The following is a 15,526-nucleotide window of genomic DNA, read 5'->3' as shown; positions in this document are numbered from 1 at the left end:
CATTTGGTACCATGAAGCATTCATTTGGTACCATGAAGCATTCATTTGACACCATGAGGCATTCATTTGACACCATGAAGCATTTATTTGACACCATGAAGCATTCAGTTGACACTACGAAGCATTCATTTGACACCATGAAGCATTCATTTAACACCATGAAGCATTCATTTGACACCATGAAGCATTCATTTGACACCATGAAGCATTCATTTGACACCATGAAGCATACATTTGACACCATGAAGCATTCATTTGACACCATAAAGCATTCATTTGGCACCATGAAGCATTCATTTGACACCATGAGGCATTCATTTGACACCATGAAGCATTTATTTGACACCATGAAGCATTCAGTTGACATTACGAAGCATTCATTTGACACCATGAAGCATTCATTTGACACCATGAAGCATTCGTTTGACACCATAAAGCATTCATTTGACATCATGAAGCATTCCTTTGACATTATAAAGCATTCATTTGACACCATGGAGCATTCATTTGGCATGAAGCATTCATTTGACACCATGAAGCATTCATTTGACACCATGAAGCATTCATTTGACACTGCAAAACATTAATTTGACATCATGAAGCATTCGTTTGACACCATAAAGCATTCATTTGACACCATGAAGCATTCATTTGACACCATAAAGCATTCATTTGACACCATAAAGCATTCATTTAACACCATGAGGCATTCATTTGACACCATGAAGCATTTATTTGACACCATGAAGCATTCAGTTGACACTACGAAGCATTCATTTGACACCATGAAGCATTCATTTAACACCATGAAGCATTCATTTGACACCATGAAGCATTCATTTGACACCATGAAGCATACATTTGACACCATGAAGCATTCATTTGATGCCATGAAGCATTCATTTGACACCATGAAGCATTCATTTGGCATGAAGCATTTCATTTGACACCATGGAGCATTCATTTGACACCAAGAAGCATTCGTTTGACTCCACAAAACATTCATTTTACACCATTTGACATCATGAAGCATTCGTTTGACACCATAAAGCATTCATTTGACATCATGAAGCATTCCTTTGACATTATAAAGCATTCATTTGACACCATGGAGCATTCATTTGGCATGAAGCATTCATTTGACACCATGAAGCATTCATTTGACACCATGAAGCATTCATTTGACAGCAAGAAGCATTCATTTGACACTGCAAAACATTAATTTGACATCATGAAGCATTCATTTGACACCATAAAGCATTCATTTGACACCATGAAGCATTCATTTGACACCATAAAGCATTCATTTGGCACCATGAAGCATTCATTTGACACCAACTGTTTTGAGAGCAAATTCCAAAGAGTGAAACCCTGCCTTCCCTCACTCTTTAATCGTTGCCAGTAAAGACTCAATTTGAAAAACATGGTGAAGACTGAAATTGTAAATTTAATGACTTTGGGTAAAAAATGTTTGTTTTGGCAGCGATATTTGGGTGTCGAGCTACGCTTGTTTTGTCCCCAGTCTTTCGTGAAACGCCGAGATTCTGTCGAAAGGTTATCGTTGCGTTGACACTGCTCGCTGAAACAAACGAAATATGTTTTCTACCTTTTATCTGTTGCCACGGCAAATCTTTTGGAAGGTTAAAATTGTAGATGAATACCGTGCAACATTGTTTTTTTTTTTCAACAAAAAAATTTTGATTAGATTGCAAAACACTGAAATAGGTCGCAGAAGTGTCGTGAGATCAATAAAACAACGTTATCGCGAATTTATTTCAAGCACAACCGCAACGTTAAGAAAATGTTAGTTAACATAAAGCGAAGTATGTTAATGCGCGCTTGTAAAGACATCAAAAAGCACGTTGCTGTCGGGCACGTGGAGGATGCACACGCTCACCCAAATTAACTTGTTTCAAATAGATAACGCGAGTGTCTCGCAATCCGTACACGTTTGCCGCAAAGCTGTAACAGGTACCGTAAGATAATGCTTCTAATATCTACTGCACGCTCGCATGTAAATCTCCAGTACACATGATCTACTGCACTGATCAGCTGATAACAAATCTGCACTGATCAGCTGATAACAAATCTGCACTCATCAGCTGATAAGAAATGGGCACTGATCAGCTGATTGGAAGTGACATCTGGAAACTCCCTCACTCAGACGTCTCCGAGATGGCACGCACGTGCAAAGGACCAAGGTTGTCGCACACGTGAAGAACACGTGCAAGAGGAATGACTCGGCGTTTTTCACCAGTAGCAGGCCTCGGTGTAGCCGAACGCAGATACAAAAACAGCCGAACGCGTCTTTGAATTGGCATTCTTCCCTAATGCGGCATTGGCACATGCGTAGCTACACACGTACCAAAGTGTTTACATCGACCGCAAAAATCGGTTTCTTTACCTATCGCACTACGATTTCATGCAGCGTTGCCCACAGGTGGTGCATTTCTTCTAGAAAATTTGCGAAGATAGAACTTGCCTTTGGAAAAAGTAAAGAAAGAAATAGGCTCCTATGGAAATGCAGCGAAACCTTCCAACCATAGGGGCGTCCTGTTGTTTGAAGACCGGTTGCTTTGCTGCATTTCCATAGACCTTTTACTTTTTCCTCGGGTAAGTTCGGTCTTTGTAAATTTTATGGAAGAAATGCACCACCTGTGGGCAACGCTGCACTAAATCTATAGGTTAAGAAACCTATTTTCCATCAATGTAAAAAGCCTGGCCGCTATTTGAGACACCCGGGCGAAGAGGACCGCCAAGGGACGTGTGTAAACCAACCGATTCCAAATGCCCCCCACTAAAGTGGACCTTGAATCTCAAGAAAACACTCAAAAACGCAGAACAACTCTTAAGATGTTTCAAGTGATTCCTTCGAAAGCTACGGGACTCCAGAAGAACACAAGTGGGCGACAAACGGTTACCATGCTCGGCTTTCACGCGGAGGTCCGAGGTTTGATTCCTGGAAGCAGAAGCTCCTTTCGTTTGTTTCTTCGACTCGGCATTCTCGTGAGTTCAAGAACCTCGTCGTCCGATCAAGGTTCTTGATCGGACGACAACGAACGGCGACGACTCGTCGTCCGATCGTTGTTTGTTGTCGTCGGTCTTGGCGAGTCGATTTCGGACGCGGGAGCCGTCTTACGAGGCCGGTCAAAAGCAACTCGAGAGTTTGGCGTGGTATCTCACGTAAGTGCAGTGTTGCCAACCTCCACAATCGTTTCTTCCCTAATTTTATCAAAAACTTGCCTACAGTTCGCTAGATTTTCAGAAAATGTGTTAACTTGTGTCACTATTGGGGTTGTCATTATGGAGTAGCTTAAGAACTGATTCCTGTAGTTGGGTGGCATTTAAAGGTTACATTTGCTTCGTTAATACCTTTTTGCATAATTAGACTTTGAGCTTGTGTGGCCCCCCAAAATGGCTGTTGTTCCCATTGGAGATTTTCTCTGGCCCGAACAATATACAAAGAAGCTTTATTCCACTCGTCCGGCACAATGAGGAAAAAGGAACGTGTCTCCAAAGCACTCTGAAGCCCATTAAAAAACAATCCCTAGATTTGAACAAATTTCCCTTTGTCCCTAAACAATAACAGACATCCCTAGATCTAAGTAAAAATCTTTAAGGTTGGCAGCACTGCGTAGGTACAACGTGGAAATATGGAGGAACGGCGTGCATTTCGCCCGAGTTCGATGGGGACGTTGCCATGGAAAAGACAACCGGCCTTACGTTGCTCAGACCTCGGACCGATTCGCATATCGCCGGGATAAATTGTAACACAACGTTTTTGTGCTTTTGTTCACCATTGGAGTCCTTGAGGTGTGCAGTGAAGTGTTTGTGGTGTATTTGGATACACAGTTTAGCTGCGGAAATTGCGTGAGTCGTGCTTGGCAGTCTGTAATCGTGGTGTTGTTTCGTTTGAACAACCGTAGGCTTGCTTTGGTTACGTGACGCACCGGAGAACTGGTAGTTCCCGTGGCGTGCTAGACGATGCTGTGCCGTTTCCTACATAGAGTTATTAAAGTAAATGCTAGAGGCTCAGGTGGCGCTATTGTGCTGTTGCATTTTGAAGCAGACAGCAAGCAGTCAGAAATGGACTTCCGGTAATGCATTTCTATGGGAAAAAGCGAGTGCATTGTTTCTCTGCGCTCGATTAATAAGAGCAAGTATCAGGAATAATTTTTACGTACTAGGCACATTGGAACATTTCTCAGTCACGCAGGCGAAATAATTGGTCAGTTAGAGCATTTTTATTTGAAATTCGTGGCATGAAAAATGGTGTTAAAACCGCTTCGTACGTGTGTATATGTGCACTGTCAAACACTGGTAGTACAAACACGCCGTCGATGCTTTCCAGCATGGGGGATATACGTGCCAAACGAACGAAGGACATGTGGCAAACCAAGCGAGACGGCAAGAACTATGCAGTAACACTGGTTAAGTAACTCATTGTGCACGCAGACGATCAAAATAAATTGAAAGCTACGTAATATAGTCAGATTTGCAATAAATAAGTACTGCTTTATATTTTCTGCTCATGAATATGTGCAAAGATGCTTGTTCTGGGTTAAAATCACCACCCGCACGCTCCAAATCTTTGCAAATAGGGGGAGCCAGAGGGCAGTGCCCGATAAAAACCCCCCGACATGGGAAATAATAAAAAGACACCTTTCGTAGCTCACATGCTTTATTTTTTGCGTTCGAATGTTTCTTTGACCGATCATAAAGATGCACGACGGAGTCATTTTCATCCACCGAAATGCTAGCAAACCTTGAACACACTCTACATTCCTTTCGATCGTTAGTTTGCTTAGAATCGTCGCTCGTTTTCACATACCTTCCTTGAAACAGAGGTTTGGGCCTGAAATAGAGCAAAGTTTAACATTGTTCAGTGGTAAAGGAAAATGCTGTAACTAAAGCAGTTACACTTTCACAATGCCAATAAAGGTACTTACTATCCGGTACACCTGAAATGACAAAAGTTATTCATGTTATTTTCCGGCAAAGAGACAAAATTCACGCGCATTTTCTCATAAGAATACACAGGGAGGCTGGAAATGTAGACTGCATTGTCTGCTTCAATTTGCAACTGGAAGTCCCGTAGACACTAGCGCCAGCTGAGCCTCTAGCATTTATTGTAATAACTCTATGGTTTCCTGCATTGTTTCGGTGGAGGCATGTGCTTTCACGGAGCACAATTGTTGCAGTTGGTATTAAATCCGCCGGTCTGCCTCACGTTTTGTCGGCACCATTTTTTGCATACCCGTTGCACTTCGCACTCCGGTTCGTGGCTAAGCGTACGAAGGCGTCGAGGACTGGATTGAATAATATGAGCGTGTCGTGTCCCAGACCTGGTTTTTTTTTTTTTTTTAAGTGGAATATTTCTTCCTTTAGTCCGTTGCAACCTAAGAACGAAGGGCGAGGGTAAGACGGGTTGGGGAGGAGGAAGCAGACGGAACGCTAAAGAGAGAAGGAGGTTTCCCCCTCTCTTGTCCAGCGTTCCGTCTGTTTCCTCCTCCCCGGCCCGTCTTACCCTCGTCCTTCGTTCTTAGGTTGCAACGGACTATAGAATACAGCTGTGATGCTGCTTTCCTCAAAGTATTGAAGGACTTTCATCAATAGTGTTGCAAAGAGCTCAGTTGGGCTACAGACCCAAGCACTTGGGACGCTTTTGAAGTAAAAAACAGGAAAAAAAATTCCCCAAGTCCTGTACGCTTCGCGACAGTGCCACGCGGTGGACACATTGCTCGGCAAATTTTCAAAATGCGTCGAAAATCTTGTTTTGGGAGAGAGCTACACGTATTTTCCACTCGGAATCGAAATTTCATCTTTTTGTGTCAACGATGGTGCGAAATGCATTTTAATTTTTTCTCTTTCCCCATGCTTTGTTTCTTCATTGGGCGACCGTTTGTTTAATATTTCTGTTAATGCATACATTTCTTTTTGCATTTCTCCTTTCAGATTGACGCAAGAGAACCGCCCGACGGCAGCCATGATCGCATTACTTTATAATGGGTCTTTGAACATGCAACTACTCTAGGAAACTTTTGGGACGGCAAATATACATTCTAGTCATACCTTTCACTCAAGAGCTGAAGAAAAACACTATGACATAGGCACACTCAACTCGGAAAAGATTTTTTCTTTAAAAAAGGAGAAAAGTTTAGCCCAGTGCGTATTTCTGCTGCTTTCTGGCAAGTACTGCGCTAACAATGTCGTCCTCCATTTTTTTTTTTTTCCCGGGGCAGGTACATTTTATGTCCACGTCCTTTCTAGCGGTTCGGACGGGAAAATAAACTAGTAGATTATTCCTGAAATGGGATGCTCATGGGCTATTTTATTGAGTATGTACACCAAATTTTGCTATTTTAGAGGTAATTGCAATAACGAATTTATGAATGTTGATGATTTTGTCTGGCAAGCAGCGAACACTGTTCAAGCGTTCATCATATTTAGTGGACAACTAACCATTTTCAGCGGAAATGTAGCAAGTGGGTGTGACTTGGTAGAGAAATGGATAATTTAAGAAATATTTTTTTATTCGATGGAGCAGAAGCTCGCGATATTAGACTTCTGGGTCTCGTAATGTCGAAACGCAGTGTGTGCTGTTTACACGTATCGGGATTTGCGTAGCGATCTTGTACAATCTATTAAACAATTATAATGACCTTTTTTGACTTTGTTGACTTCTGTTTTATTTCTATTGAGACACGTTTTATCAGACGGGATTAAATCCGAGTGACCGTAATTGGCAGTAAGCATCAATTTTTGACAAGGTCGACTTGAAATGTCCCTAAATGACTAAGGGTCGGTTGCACCAACGTCGCTTACCTTAACCCAAAGTGGCTCTCTCCTAAGTCGGCTTAGTGCCCTAAGCCGAGCCCGGATAAGCACGGGTTTAAATTCGGGTTGCACCAACGTTGACCCCACTTTACAGACGCGCCCCTATACTTCGTTTCAGCTTCCGTCCGAGCGCAACCAAAGCTACGTGTGGCCAGAGCCAATCACACGCCGGCAATAAGTCACGCGATCTCGCCTCTGCTTTTGTATCAGTCCGCTGCGCCGCTGGTCGTCCATGCCGCCCGCGCTCGCCGAGTATTTCGTCTGCTACGGATATTTCAACGGTATCGTTTGCTACAGGTTAAAAAAGGGCCCTTTCACCTTCTGAAACTTAGTCACAGGGGATTTCAGTACGTAGGCTGGCCGCTGGCGTCTGTGTCCGAGCTTTCCAGCTGTTCAGCATTTCGGCATAGTTTCGAAATGTAAGTACACATTGCAAGGTGCCCGATGACTTGGCCGTTTATGTTTCATTGTGTTGTCTGCATATACCAGGGCTCGAAACGCAGTCATTTCCACCAGCTTCTCGGCGTTCAGTGGGATCGGCAGGTAAAGGGGTGCCCTGATTTTGCCGCATATAGGTGAATTGGAGTGGCCCGGACGCTTTTCTTGTTTACAACGCATTCGCAGTATGACGCGGCCAGAGTCTCCTGCCGAATTTGAAAGTAGACATTTGCAAAAGGACGTTTGGAGCTACTCGGGGAGGAAAGCAGCGAAGCGCATGATGCGGCCATTCTGGGAAAGAAATTACACAGAAAAACCGAGCGCAGCAGCCGTGTTGCCAGCGGATGTACGCGTTTTCACCAAACCACACGAATTTTCATATACTACAATAAAAACATAAACTTCAGATATTTAATTCTTTTAGTTGCAAATCATTCTCAGCAGTACACATCTGGAATATTGTGCAATGTTTATGCACAAAACATATATTTAAAAAACTTTTGCAGACTACTTTGTGGTGCGTAGCAATGCTCTTCTCAAAGTTGCGAACCGCTCAGCCTTTGGCTGCGCTCGGACGGAAGCTGAAACGAAGTATAGCTGAATGCTGGATTTGCACAGGGAATGTGGGGACAAACAGAGTGAACTAGAAAACGCTCAGAGGGATGAATGCGATTGGCGGAGAGGAATCATGTGATGTAAACAAAAAAAAACGGCCGTAGTGGTTGTCGTTGGCGTCTGCTTTTCGCTGTATTTTTTTCGGTGAGTAGCGAATTAAAGGTCTCCAAATTCAAACATTTTTTCGCTTAACTTAAAAACAGGAGTCAAAGCTTCAAATAAACACGAATGCTCTTCACATCTGTGATTGTGTGTTTAATATCAATTGATAACGGAATATTTTGATAAATAGTTCTCGTGCTCACATTTTGAGATAAAGGAGCCATCGGGGGCCTCAAATCTCGCCAAACGCGAGAAGGACGCTCTACTCGATACATTGCTGAAGACAAAACATTATCGAGAATAAGTAGGCAGGTAAGATGACTACTAAAATCAAGTCATGCCTGAGACCGATGAAGTTCAAAACAGTGACGAACTCTCCACAGCTGCTCGAAAAATGCTCGGAAATCGTTGAATAGAAGTCGTTGAGAGATCAGGTCGCAAGGTCCTTGCATCGACCGTACTCGTTGCTATCGGCAAGGTGACAGACCTGCACTGTACTGTCGTTGAACATCCGCTGCAGCCTCAAACGGACTTCAGTTTCTTCACACTGTCGAATTCAGAAAAGAACAAAAAGTGAAATTTTTACTCAATGTGTCCCTCCGCAGGCACAGATTACTTGTCAACTTTATATATGCTCCAGTACACCAATATCCTGAGAACGGCACCCACGGTGAGTGGTTTGAGCGCCCTTGGGATCCCCAAACCAATAACTCGAACCCGAGTCGTTTGGTTAGCATATAATCGAAAGAATACACAAAATAATTACACCAGACTTTTCCCTGTAACCTCTTTATGGCCTTGACTGCATTTATTGCAAATTGCAAAAGGGTGAGAAGCGGAAGCTAGGCTGTCGGCATACTGGAAACAAGCTAAAACATTCATAATCTGGAAAATTTTGAGCTTTCTCGGTCACTGAAGCTCTTGGATTATGAACTTGAAAATCTACAATGGATGTCATGTCGAAAGGTGGCTTGAGCTAGTCGAAATAAAGTTCTTGTTGTTGCTCGTTCTTCTGCCTTTATACATAAAGGATTGCCCTTATTGAAAGCATCATGCTGTGTTTTTTTTTATTTTCATATTTGTCTTTCTCCCTGTTTGTCTTTATATGTGAATTAGGAACTCACTCATGTTACCATTTCATAAACACACATTTGTTGAACTATGGAAATATGTACCTATCTAGTGTATATGTTAATAATTGAAGAGAATCAATTGTCCATAGAAGTTAAAGACACTTATATCAACAATTATGACTAAGTTTCCTTTGATGGTTTGTCCCATTGCACACTCTTGCAGTGAGTTATATGAACTACATAATTAAAAGTCTACTTATCAGGCTACTTTCTTGATAAGTCTGAAGGTCTTGCTTACAACATATTGCTTGGTAGGTCATAATCACCCACTACATTGAAATATAAGCTAACAACCCCACAACACTTTCTTCAACACAGTTGTTTTGTTTAACAGCTATCGTTGAATAGCTTCATGAATTTATTTTTCCACGGCCCTGGTTAGCTGTCTCTAAGCTTTGTTCACTTGACTTTTACCATGAGTAACAAGTCTTGCACAAAATGCAGCTTGTACAAACCATTATGGGAAAGGGCAATCCAGGCTAAGCCACCAAATATCAGAAACATGTCTAAGCATAGTGAGATATCACCTAGTGAAACTTTAATGTGCTTAATGTCAGTGTTGCATTTGTAATCAGAATTGAAGTACCCTTATGTCTGTCTTTTCAATAAATTTTACATGATCTAGTTTTTTAAGCGTCTGTATGTTTGCACCAGGTGTAGCACGATTGCCCTGGGTGCAGAATCCCTGTTACAAAAGCCCCGTGCCACTCGCCGCACGTTTCAGGAACCCCGCACTCAATGGCCCCGTTTTATTTGCCCCACATGCTAAAATTCCCGCATTTATTTGCCCCCATGCCAAAATCCCCGCATTCAATGACCCCGTTCTATTTGCCTCCGTGGTTATTGGATACGCTTCAAATAATTCTCTGGTGGTTTTATCTGTGCCCCCCCATGATGGCGGTTTGACGTTCCCATTTTGTGGTTGGTGTCGTATACAACGTCCCGCTAAGTTGCAAAAGAGCGGATATCGCCAAACTGGCCGATGTATTAATGACAGGTCACTCCAGTCGACCGCTGAAGTCCCTTGCCTCTACATTGTGCTGGTTGTAATTGCCAGCCCAAATTCAACAACATCAGCCTCGTCGGGAGGGGCACAGAGAAAACCACCAGGGAATTATTGGAAGCGTAAGCAATAATAAAAGAGGAACAAGGTGCATGTGTCAGCCAAACATTGTTTTTTCTAGGCAAAAAAGAAATTGTTTATCTTGGCACGTGCTGAAGTGATAGTGCGGTTCACTTCGTTGGTGCTTTTTGAATAAATGTTTAGTAGCGAGTCCAGTGTTTTTGTCGTTAGCATCTTCCCTTTGTCCTTGTCTGTATTTCTGCATGCTGTTTATTTCCGATTACATATTTAAGGGCACGTTTCATTAGCAAGCGTCTCAGACCGTCGGCTACCATGGAGGTACTTCGGACGCTGAGGGGCAAGGATGTGCTTTATCTAGACGTATACAAGTATGCTTTACACCGCTGTAACAAGAACGGAACCACTGCTTGGCGCTGTCAAAAGTATTGTGCCATCAACTGCAGCGTAACAATCCTGACAGAGGGAGAATGTCTCCATCGGAATACAGGTATGTTTTAGTTCATCTAAATGTTGGCGTGGCGATGATATCTGGAATTTCTAAGCTTTTTACCAGTCGGGTATCCAGCTGTCCAACAGTGGCCAGTTGAGGAAACGACTCAAGAGGTGGAAAGACAAGGGCGAGAGCATCAAAGATCTGGAAGAACTGACTGCGGGACGGTGCCCTCAACCTGAATGGCTTTCTTCAGAAAATGCAAATGTTTTTGTGGAATCGTCCTTGTAACCATGCACGTGTTGTAAGCCGACTTTGTAAATAAATAAGTTGCCCTAGCGGCGAATTATAATGGTATGAGTAGTGTATCTACCAACGAACCGCTGCCCCTAACGAGCAGAAGAAAAAAAACTAGCGAAAGCGGCTCGTTCGACGAACGAGCTGCTGTCCTTTGGTCAGTGTGCATTGACGCATAGAAGACATGGGCTGTTGACAAAGGGAGCATTTGACGCGGGGCTCTTGAGATTGGTGGCTTTCGTGTTACGGTCTTTTGAGAATGGGGATTTCAAAACTGGGGAAAAAGAAACGGGGCTTATGGCGGGGGGCATTTGACGTGGGGCTCTTGAAGTCGTTCTTGTTATGACTTTTCTATACTTTTTTACTTGTTCGGGGTCGTAATATCTTTCTTTTTGTTCAGAACGCATACTGGATAGGGGGACAATGTCGCTGGGTGCGGGGCTAAACGAAAAAGGTGTATATATACTGTGGGAGCCTCTGGCTCTCTTTCCCTGATCCAGCCTTCGGGCCACGGGCGCGACGTCGGGAGCCACCTGGATTCCGACCGGAGCGTGCCCTATCGTGGCCAGGAGAGGCAGCCATCTTGGTTGTCTACTCTCGCCACTCCTTCGTCCGCGTCCCCCCCCCGTTGGGAGGGACGTAGTGAACTTCCCTCTGGCGGGCTCGCCCACCTCCGGGGGACGAGGCTGGAGCCGCCAGCGAGGGAAAGAGAGAGAGAGCGTGTCCTCTGGCCGCTCAGAGAGGGGACTGTTCTGCTGGACTTAAAACTGTTCGGACGTGCGGCCACGCACTCTGCTGCCCCACCTCCGTCCAGGCTCTCGGGAAAGTGTGGCAAGGTTAGGACACCCTCCCCCTTGCCGTTACTAGTCTTTATCTTTGTATTTAACCGGAGCCAATAAACCCCGGGTGTCCCTCTATTCTGCGTGTCCGTGTACTCCTTTCGTAAGTCCCGGCTAGCGGGTGCAGCCAGCCTTCGAACCCGGCGTAGTGGTGACTCTGATCCGCTGCGGTGTGGTGGTTTCGCGGTCGGCCTCCTATCCAGACGCCTCGTACCCCCTCGAGACCTCCACATTCTGGCGCCCAACGTGGGGCCACGGCACCTATCGTTGTCGTGGTTTAGCGTAGACTTTGTGGTTGCCCCGCTGTTAGGGTTTCTACACTCTTAGAAAAAAGGGTATGGATAGTCCTCCCTTAGGGGAGGAACGGTCTTGTAACCTATGTTCCTTTAGAAAGAGAGAAACTTTCGTCCCTGAAGCACGGGAGCAAAGTTCCTTTGTCACCTGCATCTCATTATGGCGGCCCTGAATCGAGTAAATCGAGCTCAATAAGGCTTAGCGAGGACGCTACGTCTCTTGTACGGGACGAGAGGAGCAGCAAATAAAAGCGTAACACGAGCTTTCCGCGAACTGTGTTTATTTCCGAAGACGGATTCCCCCCACAGGTACAGAAACTTGCGTTTCGAAAGCAGTTACTCGGTCTTCTCGTCGACAGCACTGCGATGTTAAACGGAGACAACCGATACCCAGTTACTTCGCGCACTTTGCCTCTTACCTTTGGTGTTCCTCGAGTCACAATTCTTTCGCCAACCGCACATCACGGAGAAATGGCAGACCAATCCGCAAAACCAAAAGCCGCTCTTGAAAGAACAAACTCGAAGCCGCTGTTTATCGCGTAGCGTGAAAGAAGGTTAAATAGCTTGCCACCAGATGGCAGGGCCAAGCAGAGTAATTGCAAGTTGCTAGGCTAGGTGGCACTAAATACCGCCCAATTCGTTTTACAAAAAAATAATTTCATTCAGGTGAACATACGCTGAGCACATACACATACATGGCACATACAAACATCAATACAGCGGCACATCACACTAGCCCGAACACTACACTCTGCGTTTCCGTCTTTTATACTGGTCGTTTTGAACGTACGGAATTTTTCGGTGACTGAATAAACAATAAAAAATATTACCAGCATATTGATTTTTTTACAGCAATGTCATACCTCTGAGAGTATTTTGAATGGCTCAGGGGATGAATCTCTTATTAAAAAGCAAACGCTCGGTCACGCCGCAATTATTTGAAAGCAGTGAATCAAGCCGCTCCAATGTGGTTCGAAGCCATGAGTTTGTTTCCCCGCACGGCACGTCGAAGCCTGTATTTCTATTCTGGGGTTTGTTTTTCTATTTGTGCTGTTCGCGCAAAGCTACAATTGCCGTCTTGAATTAATCTCTGTAGAGCGGATATTCACTCAGCTGGAAGTGATGCTTCACGAGCTGAGAAATCGCCTTTCAATCAACGACTTGCGGCAGGTGTTTAGTGTACGGAGCTACGCCGTGGCGATCTCGAAAACATCTAGCGCTCATCCCAGCGCGCCACTTGGAGGGCAGTTTCTCCAGGAACCTTAGTATATTTAAACAGCAAAATAAAGGGTAGCTTTTTTGTTTTCGATTTTACCTACTATTGTTTTTTACTGCTAAAATCCCACACAGTAAATATACGTACTTTCCGTCACGATTTCGTACTGTTGTCCTTTCCCCAGAGCGCAATTGCTCTCGGGGACAAGACAACCGACAGTCACATTGGCCTCTGTACGATAGGAGCTTACTGTTCAGACCAGCGTTCCAACATGACTATCCGGACGTCGATCGATTGCGGTGGCAATCAGTTCGTCGAACGACGTTTCATGGACAAATTGTTTCATCGACACTGCGATGTTTCATCGACAGATCGTTTCGTGGAAACGAGCACCCGCTCGTTCCATCGACAGATGTTGCGACGTTTTGTCGACAGCTCGCTCTGCCAGCTCCTGGCTCCGCCAGCTGCACCTCCTCGCGACCTCTGCGCCTGCGCGTCGCGCGGCCTTGTGTTGGATGAATGGATAGATGAAAGATGGCCGACGGGGCCAAGTACGGCTATGGTGGCTAGTTTCGCAGCCATCTTGCCTTGAAACAAGATGGCTGTGCACTGGTTCGCCATACTTAAACTATCGCAAAAAAATTGCGACAGTTTAAGTCGGTCAGACCGACTTAAACTATCGCAATTTTTTTCTGCTTATTATTTATTTATTTATTTATTTATTTTTTTTGGGGAGGGGGGGGGGGGGGGGGGGGGGGGGGGCACCGATCGCACTGATTTCGGAACTTACGATTTGCATGGTTTCGCTCGTGTCTTTGCCCGAACCTTTGGGGAAGCGTTGTCAAAGCCGGGAAGTTTTGTTCTCGACCACTGTCCTTTCTCAAATTAGATTCTTAAAACATTCAACAATATGTGCTGCTCTTGAGCGCTACGCTTTCGGCAGCATACGTGATCGAGGTGTTTGTACGTCATCGAATGCAACCCTTCGCGGGCTGGCCGCCGGCACTCCGACTGTTTTGAAAAAGTGGCAGGATCGTTTCCAGAGCAAGTGCTATCTTTCCGCGCGTTGCGTATTTTGGTAGAATCCTCAAGAGCCACCTGAACATAGCACAGATAGTTCACAAGTCAAAACACTGAAGCTCTTCAAAAAAATTGAAAGAAAAAACGAGGCCTGTTTGCGGTGCACACAGCCTTTCTACCGTTGAAAAGGGCATAAAATCGGTTTTTAAGCTAATTGGCATCTGGTCTTAGCCGCTAGCAATAAACTTTGAAGGAGACTAAGCATTCGGCTACGCGTAGTTTACTTTTACGTTGATAAAACACGGTTGTTTTTTCCTCCGAACACCAGGTATTTGACGTACTGTACTTACCAGACCGCATACGATTTTTAGACTTTAGCATATTTAGCTTCCGGATATTAAATAACACTATAATTCTGCATATGTTATGTCTGTGCTGAAAATTTGCATGCACATAAACCAATATGTGACCAAAGAACATTAGATTTGGAAGCCGCTCTTTTATGAAAAGAGCTACGAACTTGCCCAAGGTATCTGTCTGCTGGCACCGATAAAAGAACAATTTAATGTCGCGTGTGAGGACCAGTCGGCTGCTGCCGACAGATTTCGTCTGGTACTACCGCCTCCAAAGCCTTGCATGTGGCGGCTGCTCGAGAGAAGCTATATAATGCATTAAGTTGAACATTTGATATCAACTATGGTTTACTTTGTGTAATGTTTTGTTTATATGTTACCGATTATAGTTTTTTTTTTTTTTCCATTGCAATGTAGTTTTTTTTAGGTTTACTCGCGGGCAGCGAGATTGCGGTAGTGCGAGTGTTATTGGTGTTTGTGTTTTTATTATTTATTTTTGTTTGACGTCGTTTACAGCCCCCTTATTATGTAATGTCCATTTTAAACTGCCCTTAAGGATAAATGACGATGAAACGAGTGCGAATAAACAGTTTTTCGCGTATAAGTCTCAGTAGATAGTAAAACCCGCATCACTTTTCCTTTTGAATAATTGAGGGTAATGAACATGCTTAATTTCAAGTAAAATATTAGGGTTGTAATGTTGCAATAAAAGGCTGCAAGCTGTATTTTTGTTTAAAAATAACCAACATAAAGAAAAAAAAAATCTGTTTACGCCCTTTTCCGCAACCCACCATTGGACTGAAGTTTTGTTTTGCGCCTACGCCTTTTTATCTCCCCCACTTTTCTTCTTCCAGTAACTTTCGGTTGCA

The 15,526-nt window shown here is 44.1% G+C and overlaps 1 protein-coding gene across 3 annotated transcripts in view; it reads left to right on the top strand.

Annotated features, from left to right (window-relative positions):
- The window catches only part of LOC120835925 (dysbindin-like), an 86,941-nt gene extending 80,269 nt beyond the window's left edge, over nt 1-6,672 (top strand). For all 3 annotated transcript variants that reach the window (XM_040205171.3, XM_040205170.2, XM_040205172.3), the window contains one exon: nt 5,956-6,672. In XM_040205171.3, the coding sequence (XP_040061105.1) occupies nt 5,956-5,960 (5 nt within the window). In that variant the 3' untranslated portion in view covers nt 5,961-6,672. The remainder of the gene's footprint in view (nt 1-5,955) is intronic.
- The last annotated feature ends 8,854 nt before the right edge of the window (nt 6,673-15,526 follow it).

Source organism: Ixodes scapularis, unplaced genomic scaffold (genome assembly GCF_016920785.2).
Source record: "Ixodes scapularis isolate PalLabHiFi unplaced genomic scaffold, ASM1692078v2 PGA_scaffold10__122_contigs__length_95168666, whole genome shotgun sequence".
Classification (NCBI taxonomy): Eukaryota; Metazoa; Arthropoda; class Arachnida; order Ixodida; family Ixodidae; genus Ixodes; species Ixodes scapularis.
The sequence above is the reverse complement of the archived record's forward strand: the minus strand, read 5'-3'. Positions and strand labels throughout refer to the sequence as shown.